This window comes from Fistularia commersonii, chromosome 30 (assembly GCF_037954325.1).
Source record: "Fistularia commersonii isolate RoL2024-O1a breed Wild chromosome 30, RoL_Fcom_v1.0, whole genome shotgun sequence".
NCBI lineage: Eukaryota > Metazoa > Chordata > Actinopteri > Syngnathiformes > Fistulariidae > Fistularia > Fistularia commersonii.
Window position 1 is genome coordinate 8,701,337 of NC_141313.1, and position 16,563 is coordinate 8,717,899.

Below are 16,563 nucleotides of genomic sequence, written 5' to 3' on the forward strand. Positions count from 1 at the left end.
AATATGCAGAAAAAGGGATCGTCCTCTTCCTGAGCTCCTTACTGAAATCCCGGCCCCGCGCTGGTCCGCTCTTAAGACGTCGGCAAAGGTCACGATTATTAAACACATAGTCGCCCCGCGCTGGTTTTACCCTCATGTTAGCAGGCTCTCGGAGAGCACGTGCACACGCCTGCTGTACTTTTACCGGTCAGGAACCAATTGGAGGACTCTGACATCTAAGTAAGACTCCCCTCATGAGGTCCATATCTCCTAAAACCCGACGGTGACGTGAAAGATCAGTCTCCATGCCCAGTAATTGATTTTTAACACGAAACAGCCCACGTGCTTTGTACACAACCTGTGGGACGGGGTCACACACACCCACACACTGCATATTAAACGGTTTTCACATTTTCATATAAACAGATTTATTTACACACACACACAGAAAGAGATTTTTATAAATAACAATGCTCATTATGCTTCGTAGTACAACCCTGTCCATCCATTTATCGACGCACCAACACACAGAAAGACACGCTTTCTTTTATTTATTCATTATCTGCACTGCTAATCCTGCACTTAAGGGTTGTGGGGGCGCTGGAGCCAAACCCAGCTGTGATCGGGCGAGTAATTGGGTTCACCCTGGATCAATCACCGGTCATGTAGAGGCAAGAAACAAACAACACCCTCTCACACATATCTGGACAATCAGGGGTCATCAATGAACCCTTTGCATGGTTTTTGGACCGTGGGAGGATTTTCGAGAACATGGAATTGAACCAGGGACTTCTCACCATGTGGAAGATGTGCCACCATATTTAAATCTGTTATTTCCATGAAAATATTTAATTTTTGGCAAACCTATGCAACACTAGTAAAAATCAATTTTTTAGTTCACAGAGTCCAATGGGAAAACAGCATGACTAGATCAGAAGAAAAAAAAAATAGAATATATAAATATATTGTAACAGCCCAGGAAATAGCTGAGAAATTAAATGAAAGAAGTTTTTATAAAATATGTATTATTCAAGAAACAGGATTGGTTATCAGTCTTCATGAATAATGTGACATGAAGGTTTTGCCAAAAGCGTCTCCAATTATCCGGTTGGAAATTCGTTCGCCTTCTCGATTCATAACTAACTAACCACCGTTACAAGCATCTATCAAATTGTCCTACGCGGGAGTGTTGTTGCACCCCAATCGCACCTTTACGTCTCTTTCAAAAGCGGGAGACGACATAATCGGCACGTTGTTCACCCCGGTGGTCCGGACTCCCTCCACAGCAACGGGGAAAATTGAACGAGGCCGTCGTCCCGTCACCATGACGCTCTCTTCTAGAACAAATGACTCCTCTGAGGAGATGATGTCGTTGGGGGGGGGGGGGGGGGGCGCGTGGCGGTGGCGTGCACTGATCCTCTGATTTAAGGGCCTCCAAAGTGGGTGGAGGGGCTCCTCGGAGGATGACGGCGAATGCTATTATGAATAAAAATGACTCTAAAAAACGGTTTCAGCTGCGACGGTTCCAAAAAAGAAAACAGATAAGTGTGAATGAGTGCGGCGGCGGTGAAATATTCAGGAGCCCCTGCTCGACGGCGCCGCGAGTCCCAGGTGAATAATGGGATGTCGGACTTTTTAAAACCTAAATGTGTCACACAAACACTGAACTCATAAAACGCCGGCTGAATATCATTTAGTGAGTGTTCCGATGCATCATAACTTATAAATACACAAACTTTTAAAAATAAGCCACTGCGCCCTGTGGGTATGTTTTCTATGGAAAGTAGTTTATAAAACCGGTAGAAACACTGAAAAGAGCCATCACTGGCGACGAAGCCGTAATTACTGCTCGCATTTGGCAGGTAAGCCCGATAAAATGTGACTTCCCGCCTGTTCTCAGCCACATCTGAGTGGATTCAAGATGTTTGCATTGCTGAGGAAAGCGTTCACTTAGCCTGCCTCATAAGATGACCCCGTGACAAGCTAATGCTAGGATGCTAATCTAACACATCCTAGTCGCTCATCAGTGTCCGGCTTCCTTGCTCAGAACAAGATGTTTGTATTCAGGTACTTTACTTATAGAAACGTGATTTTCAACCCAACTTGTCTCATTTAATGATCGGGCGACAGTGATTTAAGGTGATCGATCAGCCGGCGGAGAGATCCTACAGCATTGATCATCCAGGTCGATATAAATCTGGAATTAGTGCCTTGGGGTTGTTATTCCAGTTCACACCCATGTCAAGTAATGACTCCGAATTAACAACATGACCCATTAAAATGAATCCCATGTTTAGCATAATGGGAAGAAGGGTTAGCTATTATCAATCCAGACAATATTCTTCCAATCGATGGACCGACGGAGCTGCGTCGTATGTTTTCGGTCAGTCCAAACAGGAAGTGCCAATCGCTGTCTCCCGAAAATCAGATCAATGAAAAACCAAACTACACTGGATTCACTCAGAACGCCGAAGACCTACTTCAGGGAGAGGGCGGACAGGACTTTGTGAAGATGGCGATCAATCACATTTCAAATGAAAGATTTCAAACCACGGTTAAATTTATCTAAAAAAAAAATAAAAATGATGCACCCAGTCAACATGGTCTGCCATGTTGTTAATTACCGTTTTATAACATGCGGTTGGTATTTCCAACGGTTTCTTTTTTGACAGGGTTCAGATTTCCATCCAACTCACCCACGGGCGATAATCGACAACAACCAAACCGCGGCTGCGTGAACATGATCGCCCTCCTTGTTTGCAGTGGACATCCCTTCAAAAACACGCTGAATGTTTTTTGTAAAAAAGATTTAGCATGCTGTGAAATTAATCAAAAAAAAAAAAAAAAAAAAAAAAAAGTTCCCGGGTCTATTCAATATTAAACCCTTACAAATGTAAAAATTGAACCAATGCTAAAATACACCGTGCATGCCAACTAGCAGGCACAAAAATAATTAATGTACATCTTTCTTTAGCTCACCTGAAACGGCCTTTTACAGTACATTTGCAGGCTTCTAAAGAGTAAATTCAGGCATTATTCGTGAAATGTGCCAATGAAGTGCACTCTGTTGGAGGCGCAACGGCTTCGACTGGACAATGACGCAGCTGTTGTCTTAGTGACGGCGCACCAACGCCGGCCACAGAAGCTGCCACCCCACACACACTCGCGTCCCTTTCTCAATCCAATTTAAGATTCTGCTGATCACTTATAAATCCTTACAGGGCTCTGGCTCCGCTCTGTGTCTCGACTCCTTTCTCTGCACCGACTGCCTGGGTTTAGGATCTTTTAGTATATGTCACCAAGGCTACACATGTCAAATGCATTTGATGTGACAAACACACACACATGCACACCCGCGCGTGTTGTCGATAAAGTACACAGCAATAAGGGTGTTACAGTGACATTATAAACAAGGCGTGCTGCAACGACAAAGCTGCACGCTCATGCTAATTGCAGACATAGAACAGCCCCTCATGCATAAACATGACTGTGCCATGTCACAAAGAGTCACGCAGACCCCCCCCACACACACACGGACCTGAGGGGGCTGCTGGCATCGGCTTAATCTTAAACATGGCATGTAACATTGTCCACATGCCAAAGTCCAGCTCCTGGAATAAAGCCCTGGCCTGTTTTGTTGTATTTCTATAAATCTGAATTATAGCAGGACGCGCCCCACTTTGTGCATCGATAAACATTTGTCTGTTTTTTTTTTGACGTGGGAAAATAAATGGGACTGGACGTGGAGCTTTTCCTTCACCTCCTGCAGTTTGGTGTGTGTGACCTGCTATCCCCCGACCAGCAAAAAGTTGAATTTATCTGTCTAAACAGGAGTCCGGATGCTGTGAAACGTAAAGCGATTCCGAGAGACGCGCACAGAGACGAGGGCTCCCATTGGAGGTTTTTTTTTTTTGTTGTCCGCCCCCCACAGTAACGTCGGTGCTCTGTTGTTTGTGATCCGAAGTGATTTGTCGTTTCCTCCAGAGACGCTCCCAACCAGCAGGCCCCGGTTTTTATTTATGCCGTCCGGCCAAGTGAGGCGTGTTAACGCTGACGGATCCGCCGCGAAGAAGCTAGAGCGCAAGTTAAGGCTAAGAATAGCTGGCGGGGCGTTGACAAAAGACGTCGGCCCAGAGGTCAGATCGGGGCGTGCGGAGCAGGAGACGCGTCTAACTCAGATGACCTTTGAGCAGGACGTCTTTGACCGGGCAGAGAAACACACACTTCCACCGAGAGCTGTGTGTGTGTGTGTGTCCTGCAGCCATTTTACTCCCCTCCAATGCCCCCAACATCCAAGCACAAAGAAAAAAAAAAAAACACCTACCTGTTGCCATAGTGACAGCATTCCCGGCTCTGCCCCGGATGGAATACGTGATTAAGGGTCACCTGTTTAAAACCTGTCTGGGAACAAAAAAAGGGGGGGGGGGGGTCAAGTGTCAGTTAGGGGGTCGACCACCTTGTTTTTCCCGCCACCAGATTGCCTGAACATTGTAATATCTTAGATTTTCATATTTGCACATTTCAGATGAATCCTGCATTTAAGTGCAGACGCCAAAGTGAACTGTGTGGCGGGAATGTTAAGAGGAAATAAAATTATTTAAAAAAAAAAAAAAGCTCCTCACCTGATGGGAAGGCAGTGGAGGAGACGGTCGAGGTGTTGCCATGGAAGTGACAGGTGATGAACCGCTCAAGCTGTTAATTCATGTAGGGGGTGGGGGGTTATGGCTGACCTTGAGTCGTAGATATCTCGTGTGTGTGTGTGTGCATATGGGTACACATACACACACACACAAGCTCGATAGCTTCAGGTGCGTCAAGCTGATTATCTGCGGATTGAGCTGCAGTAAATCAGGAGTCTCTTCACATCCTGGTGTCCGGGTCGTGTGCCATGGATAAGAGGGGTTGGACACGTGGGCCATCAGGGGTTTTGAGAGGGTTGGGTCTTCCTCTGTGGAGCCTCAGGAGACAAACACAGGCAGTGTGAGAGTGTGAGTGTGTGTTTGTGAGGGTTAAGTACACCTGTGCTGGTGACGAGTGCGATGGTGAACAGGTGTGCGGAAGCTCAGGTGTGGAAACAACCTCCAACTTACATGGGAGGAGGGGAGACGCGGCCTGGAACGGGCAACCTGCGGCTAGGACGCATGCAGAGACATCGTTCCCTTATTTTTTTGTTGTTCTGTTAGTTATTTTGTATTAAAAATGACATAAATATATATTTTAATATATAACATATTTTAATATATAATATATAATAAATAATACATTTTATTGTTTTAATCATTTATATATTAAGTTAAAAAAATTATGTATGTCATTGTGGTGCAGTGGTCAGCGCTTCCACCTTGCAGCAAGAAGGTCCCTGGTTGGATAATGAGTGGAGTATCTGTGTTCTCTGTGTCTATGTGGGTTTCTTCTGGGTTCTCTAGATTCCTCCCACAGTCCAAAACCATGCTCGGGGAGCAGAACGTGAATCACTTAGATTTGTGAATGAATGAGTGAATATTTGGATGTCTTTATTTGATGTGTGATACGGACAAAAAGACAGGAGACAGAGCTGGAAGTCACAGAGATGAAGATGTTGAGGTTCTCTTTGGAGTGACCAGGATGGATAGGATCAGGAATGAGTCCATCAGAGGGACAACACATGTTAGATGTTTTGGAGAGAAGGTCAGGGAAGCCAGACTGAGATGGTTGGGTCATGTACAGAGGAGGGATAGTGAATATATTGGTAGACGGATGCTGGAATTGGAGCTGCCAGGCTGGAGGTCTAGAGGAAGACCAAAGAGAAGATTTATGGATGTAGTGAGGGAGGATATGAAGGTAGTTGGTGTGAGAGAGGAGGATACAGGGAATAGGGTGAGATGGAGAAGGTCGATTCGCTGTGACGACCCCTGAAGGGAAAACCCCAAAGGACAAGAAGAAGAAATGATGTGTGTGTGAAAGGTTGTATGAAAGTTCCCCATTGTGGGACAATTCATGTCAGATTCTATTCCAAACTCAAACCCAGATACACAGTCGACCAAAATTCAAAACTGCGCTAAAGTCAACATTGATACTTACTGAAAAAAAATCTTCCTCCAGATATAACAATGAACCCAAACAAGTTTTGCTTAAAAACGAAATATGGAACAAGCATAGCTTAATACTATACAATATATAACTTAATATCGCACACATGCAAAATCCTGTTTTCTGCCTAAGTAGCAGGGTGCCAGTATCAGAATAAGTTCGCTATGGCTACTGTAAACAGAGGAGAGGACGTTTATGGGTCCTGTTGTAATTTTCATGCCGAAACACCAACGAAATTCTTGGATTTGTAGAATTAGCAGTACATGCACCGTAGACTACACCGGCAGGCCAGCTCTAATCGTCTTTTGGTATGACTTTGCGGGCCAAATAAAATTACAGTGAGGGCCAAATGTGGCCCGCGGGCCAGAGTTTGACACCCATGTTCTATTCCATACTGGGTCTCTCTATGATGAGGGAGGGAGCGAGGGACTCAGGGACAGAGGGAGTGAGTCAGGGAGTGGTTCCATGTCTATATATGACATATAAAGGAGGGAGCGAATACTTGAATTTATCTTTGTGATCAATCATGGGGCCACAGATGGAGACAAAAAAAACATTAATTGACTCCCCCACTCATTCAGTTATCATCCGAGTGAACCCTGCCTCTCACACAGTAACAGCTGGAATAGGTTCCAGCACCCTTTCCACCCTGAGTCCAGGATAAGCAGTATAGATAATAAATGAATGAATGAATGAATGAATGAATGAATGAATGAATGAATGAATGAATGAATGAATGGAAATGACCTTCTCTGTGACCCTGCGTCCACTATGCTGCCGGTTTTCCCTGTTCCTTTTGCACCAGTTCATCTTATTCCTGCAGAAAACAAGGAGAAATTTGTTTTTCCTGGGTTCTCAGTGCGTTCTGGGATCCGGGGCCCCGTCGACCCCCCCATGCCAACATTTTAACCACACACACCACCCGCAGAGTCCTGTGCGTTGGCGTCTCCCTCAGGGCGCCAGACGGGTTTGTCCTTTGGGTGGCAGTAAAACTCTTCCGCTGAATTTCTCTGAACTGACGCTTTCCTCTCTTTTTTTTTCTTTTCTGAACGCCTTTTCATGTGATCCAACTCATTTTCCACGAAGGACAAATAAAAAAAAGAGGGCTTAAATAAAGGACGGGGCGTAACGGAGGACGAAGTGCACCTATTTTCACCCGCATGTCTTCGAAAGTGAGAGGCGAGATGGGAGAAAACTGATGCTGGTTCAAGTCCAAGGCACTGACAATGATTTAAAAAAACTGAAATAAAAATGCACAAACGTCATTCATCGGATGTCCATCAAATGGCTTGATTCAGTACAGAATCATTACATAAAACACACACACACCTCTCCTTGGTCCCGGTCCACCTGTTAATGGGAACGGACAGTTGGCAACTCGTGGAGCAGTCGCACAATCAAAGTTGAGTCGTCGGCAGCGTCGACAGTTGGTGCGGAGGAGAGTCTCCTCCACCTCCGCTCCGTTGTTCACTGACATGAATGGGATGTACAGTACATGCACTCACTGCGCACACATATAAGAAAACCAGCACAATGATTTGCATTGAATGCAATTGTTGCAGAAAAATTGTAATGGTTTGAATAAAAAGGATGAAGTCGAGTGAATATATATATATATATACATGCTTGAGTGTGTGTGTGTGTTGCCAGAATGTGTGATTTGATCATATATGTTTACTGAGCAGTTGTTTATAGGTTGTTCTTGGAGTACAAAAACAACCACTTGAGCATCTTTTTGGGGGAAAAGATGAAGGAGGAAAGGAAGATGGGGGCTTCAATGGACCATTCATTCACTTATTCATTCATTCATTGATTCATTCATTATCACAAATCAAAAATCAAGAATCAAAGTCAAGATTTTTAACATCATTGTGCAGGCATAGTGATAATTTTGTGATAAGAAGTCCCCGCTCAGAGTATGTACAGGTTTTTTGTTTTTTTTTAAATAAATAGACAGACAAGTTATTTACATAGTGCGTAGTTATATAAATGATGCGGATGGTATGAAAGGTGATATGAATATGACTGAGAAATCTATTTGTCATCATCATCTTTCTGTACAACTTGTCTTGCATTCATTCACTCTCTTACTTGCATATCATATAGAGCAGTAACATTCATTCAGGGGAGACACAAGAGGCTGTGCCTTACTCGCCAATATCGGAAAGAAAAAAATGTTAAATGAAAAAACTAAGAAAATTGTTATATTTATCAGTGATTGGTACAATAAAGATATTTTCATCACCAATTTTAGATTGTTTTGTTTTCAAATTCACTGGATTTTCACATTTACTGTTCAGATACTAGGAGATGTGCAGTGAGGCCACAGACTGTTGAGCCTCAATGTAGATTGTGTGATGACAGCTGGCATGCTCTGCGCTAAGACCGCATCGCTGTCTTTCTGTATGTCACTATTAAAATGTTTAAACACTTTTGCTTAATGAACTACATTTCCAATGTGCAGTGATTTTTTTTGTAAACATTGTATGTGTGTTACTAGTTCCTCGTGCTGAGTGATTATAAAACGGCTGCAAAGAGCCACTAAGTGAGGCATGCGGTTCACTTGCCTCACCAAAAAGTCAGCGCCTATCCAACCATGCACCTCAGCGCACGTCACCGATATAGACACATGCACCATTCACACTCATTCGCACGTCATATAGATACATGAGACCATACACTCACTCATTCATTTTCGATACCGCTTATCTTGCAACGAACCACCCTCTCATTTGCATATCATATAGTTACATAACCTTTCATCGTCTTATTTATATGTCACATAGACATTTGACTATTTAGGTTTTTGTTCATTTAATACATCTGAGCAATTTCTGTCTCCAATAAACCAGTTGCGTGTAGCTGAACTCTGGCTCCGTCCTCACACTGTATATGCAGACATGTCAACGCACACGCATCCATATGTCGGGCACGTTTTTCCAGATGCCCAGTTTAATTAAGTATTTATTATTGCTCATTAAAATCATTAATAAAAATGCGGTTCCCCTTGACGGAATAGTCTCCGGCTTCATTATGAACTCCATCTAATTTACTCTTTGTGACCCCAGAGGGCTCTCTGGTTTTTTTTTTTTTTTCCTTTATGAGTGTGTGCAGTTTAACCCTTTCACTTCCAGGCATCACACGAGCCGGCTTGGTTTGTTTTGAGAGGTATAAAAAAAAGTCAGCCATCATAAAAATTCGGATTTTTTCGCCCCTTTTTTCATACTGAACTCCGGTTTCGATATTAGGCGGTTATTATACATGCCAGCTTTATTACTGTGTCATTCTATGTTATTACTATGTGATAACAGTGAAATAACAAAAAAAGCAAGAGGTTGTTGTTCTGGTGGGGGTCGTCGGGATTTAAACCCGGATTCTGATCTCGCGCCAGGAGCCGGATGGAGGTTCGAAACCCCGCGAGAGTCCCATCTGCCCGGAGCGCATCCGTGACGCGGACATCGCATCCATCGCTTATTACGCACGACTCGGAGTGACACCGGACGCCCTCCTTCCCTCCTTCCCTCCTCCCGCTCCTCCTCCTCCTCTTCCTCTCCTTCCCCGCACTCCTCTCCACTCCGTCCGCGTCTTCCTCCCGTCGCCAGATCCGCCGCCGCCACGGAGATGAAGAGTCCGCGGCTCCTCCGCCGTGCGTAAAAAGCGAAAAACGGGAAAAAAAAAAAAACTCTCCACGGGCGCCTCCATCCCCTCCGGACCCCGACATGGAGAACTTCACGGCGGCACCGGAGCCGAACCGCACGCTGGGCGTCTGGACTGACTACAGCATCCAGTACAAGGTGGTCGGCACCGCGCTGCTCCTGCTCATCTGCGCGCTGGGGATGGTGGGGAACGTGATGGTGATCCTGGTGGTGCTCACCACCAAACACATGAGGACCCCCACCAACTGCTACCTGGTGAGCCTGGCCGTGGCCGACCTGATGGTGCTCTGCGCCGCCGGCCTGCCCACCGTCGCCGACGGCCTCTTCGGGTCGTGGGTGTTCGGCCACTCGGGCTGCCTGTCCATCACCTACCTCCAGTACCTGGGCATCAACGCGTCCTCCTGCTCCATCACCGCCTTCACCATCGAGAGGTACATCGCCATCTGCCATCCCATCAAGGCGCAGTTTCTGTGCACGCTGTCCCGGGCCAAGAGGATCATCTCGCTGGTGTGGGCGTTCACGTCCCTCTACTGCGTCATGTGGTTCTACCTGTCCGACCTCCAGGAGCTGCGGTACGAGAACGTCACCATCGTCACCTGCGGCTACCGGGTTCCCCGGAAGTTCTACCTGCCCGTTTACTTCTTCGACTTCGGCGTGTTTTTCGTGCTGCCGCTGCTGCTCTCCGCCGTCCTGTACGGCCTCATCGCCAGGATCCTCTTCCTCAACCCGCTGCCCTCGGACGCCAAGAGGAGCGGCCCGGGGAACCACGGCAAGAACGCCAGCTGCAAGAACTCCTGCCACTCCAGCTCCACCGCCACCTCCCGCAGACAGGTGGGTGATCGTTTCAATCCCGGGGCCGCGACCTCTCGCCTGCGAATCTGACGACTTTCATTTTAACATCCAGACCGTTCTGTTATACATGCTCTGTAACACTTTGGTTACACTTTTAAATCGGGTCCGCTTCCAACAATAAACATTGTACAGTCCAGTGTAAATTCACCCCTCAGCATTTAAACCCTACTTTTAATACAGTCTTGTGAAGAATGTGTTTTTTAACTTCAACACTGAGCCATTTCTCACAAATATAGAATGACATAAATAAATATAATTTTCATGTCATTCATTCATTCATTATCTAAAATGCTTATCCTGTATCTGACCGCTGCCGGAGCCCATTCACAGACCACAGTCCATCCCAGCGTCGCATAGAGACGACACGATTAACCTTCTCATTTACGCGTCACCAAAACATACAACCATTCACTTTCTCATTCACAATGAGAGGCGATTATGAAAAAAAAAAAAAATCCATTTAAAATTTTCACATTGCACTGAATGCATGAATTAATACTTTTGCATGAATGCTGTCCAACACACAAAAACACATATGTATATGTATATATGTATATACATACTTACCTACATGTATATATGTGTATATGTGCACATATACATATATTTATGTGCGTATACATATATGTACACACACATATACGTGAATGTATGTATACATGTATATATGCATATATATGCTTGTGTATGTTTGTATATGTGCATATAAACATATATATTACATATTTGTTGCAATCATATGTATGCACATGCACACACACACGCACAGACACACATATATATGTGAATATATAAAACCTATTTATGCACACATGTATATATTTATATACATACTTACCTACATGTATATATGTGTATTTCCATATGTATATGTACACGAAATACGTTTGCATGAATGCTGTCAAACACGCACAAACACATATGTATATGTATATATGTATATACATACTTACCTACATGTATATATGTGTATTTCTATGTGTATATGTGCACATATGCATATATTTATGTGTATATACATATATGTACACACACACACATATACCTGTATGTATGTATAGATGTATATATGCATATATATGTTTGTGTATGTTTGTATATGTGCATATAAACATATATTCATATATGTATACAATTATATGTATGCACATGCACACACACACACACACATATATAAGTGAATAAATAAAACTTATTTATGCACACATATGTCATTTGGCAGACCTGAGTAGTAGGGTTCCTGAGTGTGTCCCGTTGTCGCGCTGCAGGTGACCAAGATGCTGGCGGTGGTCGTGATTCTGTTCGCCGCCCTCTGGATGCCGTACCGCACGCTGGTGGTGGTCAACTCCTTCCTGGAGCCGGCCTACCTGGACAGCTGGTTCCTGCTCTTTTGTCGGCTCTGCATCTACCTCAACAGCGCCATCAACCCGGTCATCTACAACGCCATGTCCCAGAAATTCCGGGCCGCCTTCCGCAAGATCTGCCGTTGCGGGCGGAAAGGTTCGGAAAAGCCGGCCGCTTACAGCGTCACCCTAACCTACAGCGCCGTCAAAGACACCTCGGTTGCCGAGAGCGCCGATCACTTCACCACGGAGCTGGATGAGCTGACGGTCACGGACGACCTGCTGTCTGACCAGAAGGTGTTCCCCGGCTCCTGCGTGTACAGGAGGGAGGATTTCAGCGACGCTTGATGTCGGAGAAGCGGTTTCAAGGGGCCGGGGGGGGAGGGGGGTACAGAATTTGGAGATTTGCGGGCCCGTCGAGAGGGCGCGCTTCTTCCCAAATGCTCCCTGACCTTTTCAGAGTCGGACTGGAGATGTAAACAAAAGATTACGACCGGTCACCCGTAATGGCTGGAGGGTAGGAGCGCTCTGCATCTGCAACGGTACCGCGGAGTCGTAAAACGCAGTGTCGTTTGCACAAAGTGTCGGTCTACGTTGGACTTTGACCCGTCGCCTCTCACCTGTCGGATTTCGTGGACTCCGCGTCACCTTTTTTTTTTGTTGTTGTTGGTTTTTTTAATCTTCATTTCAGCAGGTAAAAAAACAAAACAAAACACTGAGATCAGGATCTCTTTTGCAAGGGAGGCTTGGCCAAGAGGTACAGCCTCCGATGCGAAATAAACCGCACCCTTCTAGTTTGTTATTAGAGACGGAGCGGCCGGGGAAACGGTTTGGATCTCTGCAATCCCACGGTGAGCGGCGTGATTCGATATCTGACGCCTTTTTCCTTAATTTCCTGCCTCCGGAGGGAAAGGTGCGGATTTTCACCAGCCTTGTTTTTGACGGATTGGCGCTATATGAAAAAGTCGAGCCGTTAACAAGAACTTTGTTTTCTGCACAAACTGGGCCAGCACCAACACTGACCTCTAAATTGAATGTTTTAGCCTCAGGTGTGGTTTGGAGGCTCGCCGCTGCCCCTAGTGGCTGTTGCAAGAAGTACATTTTCACAAAATGACTCAAAAACTCCGAGAAACATGATGGCCTGATGGTTCAAAAATATTACGGAAGTAAGGACAAGAAATTCAAAATAAAAAAAGGATAAAATGAAACAAAATTAAATCAAATCAATAAGTTGAAAGGATTAGATACTCTCTAAATTCATCCCCCAAAACACCTTTTGTGCATTTAAATAAAAGCAAATTCAACATTGAACGTCAGACAATGCAACATATTTTTGTTTCACCTAAAAAAAAGTCGATTAAGAGCATTCGTATTATCCTTGTTATAAAATGTATTGGGTGTAACTTCATTTCTTTACGGATCCAATACAACCTTTTGATAAAATCGATCCCACTGATACTGTGAAAGTCATCCTGGCCGATATTTTGTCCTCCATCGCATATAAGACGGTATTTATATGAACTAAAATGGACAAACCCGTAAATCCAAATCCAGTGGAAATACACCGTTTTCTTACTGTATGGAACGTCAGCAGAACGTTAGCGTCACATAGCTGACGTCCACCTCATCCCCCCACTGGCCGGTGGATCTCTCAGGTGTGTGTTTCCAACAAACAGCCGCGCAGGCTAATGGTCAAACAGAGCGCATGAAACACCGGCGCCATGACTTTTATTTACGCTCCCTTGCATCCTGTAATAAATGCTCTATACGGGATAAATAACTGTTCACAATCAGCTTCTTCGCAAATAAAGGATAATCGTCATTCTTGAATGGGTAACCGAGCGCAGCTTTTCATGTTTTATTCTAATGGCCCTTAAAGTGCAGCGTTTTCTAACTAACCGGATGCCATTTGAATGTATCCAGCGGATTTTAATGACGTCCCGCCCACTCGCTGCTTATATCACCGACGCCAAACCACTTCCTGTTTCCAATGCACTTCCGACACGAACCCTCCCACAGTGACCAACTCAGCTGTCTAAATGTTTGTGTTTTTTTGTTTAGTTTTTTTTTTCTTAGTGTGAGGTAGGGAATGTAACAAATGTAATAATCGCGTTTTCAACGAAGAATGCAGAGCAGGCAGCTACAGCGAATCGGGTCACGAGTTTGAGGGAAATGTTTTCAGTGCGCAGTTGAAATAAAGACATTTTATTTCCATATTTATTGCAACGCTGCCACGCTTTGACTGCAATTACAGCCCTTCTCATAAATTGGAAAAATTCGACACAAACAGATAGGAGAAGACTTGGGATGGATTTATATGATATTCATGGTTTTGTGTTTTTGTGAAACGCAGATTATATTTCATTTGCACTTGTCTGGAGATGAGGGGGTCACTAGTGATGCATGATGGATGTCAGATTATTTCTCAGTGTATTTAGCGATGTTATTCATCTCAATTGGCGCTAATAACCATTTTATAAATTGCCTCGACAGTCTCTCCATCTCACGCGGAGGCTTCGGTTTTATTGTATGAATGTTGTGACAGCCGCGTTCATCGTGTCATTGTGACGGAGGTGTAGTGAGATGTCCGACAGGTAGATTTCATTGTTTGATTTTCATCGCCGTGCACGTGTCGGTGATGTTTCTGCGCGGGGAAGTAAAACGAGCGTTCTTGTCTCCGTTGTGGATCACGCGAGCCGTGTGTTTAACAAACTCTGGCTTTGCTAGCTTTGTCAGCGTAGTGAAGTGGCCATCATGTTGGTTTTCTCTCCTTATACGCTGATGATGTGCTGAACTGCCGGATCAGTGAATCCCCACAAATTTCCGTGAACATTTAACAACGCAGAGTTTTAAAACTTGTTTCAGTGACTCATGCAGAATCTCACACATGACCAGAGACAGATTTGTCCAGTGATTGTACCGCTGTGTGTATTACATGAATGTTCCATGTATATCAAAAGTGAATTTGTTTGTGGCAGCAAGATAATGCTAGTTGTGAATATTTATGATGCCTGTTGCTTATTAGCTGCTTTTAATAAAAATCATTTTGTGAAATGCTGCCTTGGTCCTACTGTTAAATTCTAATGCTATTATTTTGATTACGTTGGGGTTTTGCCGTTTTGCAGATGATGTGGCTGTGTTAGCAATATTTCCTGCTCTCGCTCGAGCGGTTTGGACGCCGAATTTGAAGGGATGAAACCGGCCACCTCCAAATCCGAGCCCACGGCCCTCGGAAAGTGGAGTGCCCTCTCCACGTCAGTGGTGAGATCCTGCCTTAAAGTGTCTTGGGATTTTGTTACAAGTGAGGGAAAGACATAGCAGGAGATGGACAGGCAGTTCGGCGCACTGTCAGCAACTATATTGAGATCGAGCAAGGAGCTCTGCCGCTGCCGCTGCTCCATCAGCATCCAGGGAAGCTGGCTGAGGTGGCTCGGCCATCTGGTCAGGATGCCTTCTGAACGTCTCCCCGGTGAGGTGTTCCTGGGGAAGACCCAGGACACACTGGAGGGGCTTTATCTCACTGGGAACCTCTCGAGATTTCCCTGGAAGTGCTGGACCAAGTGTCTGTGGGAGGGTCTGCTGACACCCAACCCTGGATAAAGACAGAAGATGATGAATGGATGAATGGATGTGGATGTTTTTTGGGATGCGAGGATAAAAGTTGATTCTGGGTCCTGAGGAAGTGACAGTAGATCCCCTCAACCCCCCACCCAGGAGGGGTCAAACCTCCAGAGTGAAAGGCGTGGACGGCATCCATTGCAGAAGAGTTAACCATGAGGTCAGATGCTTTCTCTGGATCTTTATTGTGCTTTTAAGCTGAATAAATTAGCATTTAAGATTCTTTGTATAGCTCTATCTGTATTCCTACGGCATACGTCATAAAAGCAGCGTGGCTGTGGTCTGGATGCGGAGTCGTGAAAGGTGTTATTCAGCATCACCGGAGGAAAGAAGAGGATTACTCTTCGCCTCTTGTGGCCCCTGAGGATCTGCAGCCGCATTAGCGGCTCCCGCTTCGCTCTGATCCTTTTCAATCAAAAGGCGATCTCTGTTTGTCACGTGATGACGGAAGGTTTCCGTCTGAGAAGAAAGACGGGGCATGAGCGGACCAAGTAATACATGGCTAATAAACACATTTTTCCCATTTCTGTGTCTCTTTTTTAAAGGCCAAATATGGCAAAAGAATTTCACTACAAAAAAAACTCCTAGAGAGAGAAATCAGAACATTGCATTCTTGTCCGTTGAGAACCAGCTCATGCGCCTCCTCTGGCAGGTCTGGGTGACGTGACAAGAAAAACGATAGGCCTAGACTCCGGGAGCGTTAATTGATGTGGATGCTAGCACGCCGCCAGCCCCCCCAGCACGCCAATGTCGAGCCGCCGCCGTCTCCAGGCACGGAGGTGAGAATGGTGGAGGAGCCCCTTTTGGAGAGGGAGACGGGCTCTCCGTAGAAAGACATTAGCCTTTGGCCCCCGTCCTCGGTGTGCACCCGCAGCACAATGAAGGAGGTGAGGAAGGGCCGCTCACGACCGACGGCAAGAGATGGCGGCGGTAATGGCGAAACATAACCTTCCAGTTCCATCAGGTCCTGAAGGGAGTTTAACAGAACACTTAAGGTAGTCTGGCAGTCAGTGACGCCGACGTGGATTCGGTTGTCAAGGTTGTCA

General features: G+C 45.3%; 1 protein-coding gene across 1 annotated transcript; it reads left to right on the forward strand.

The window, feature by feature from the left end:
* Nucleotides 1-9,643: 9,643 nt before the first annotated feature.
* Nucleotides 9,644-14,869, forward strand: trhrb (thyrotropin-releasing hormone receptor b). Its single transcript, XM_086177871.1, has 2 exons — nt 9,644-10,535; nt 11,825-14,869. The coding sequence occupies exons 1-2, from the start codon at nt 9,768-9,770 to the stop codon at nt 12,245-12,247; spliced, it is 1,191 nt and encodes a 396-aa protein (XP_086033997.1). The 5' UTR covers nt 9,644-9,767; the 3' UTR covers nt 12,248-14,869.
* Nucleotides 14,870-16,563: the final 1,694 nt, after the last annotated feature.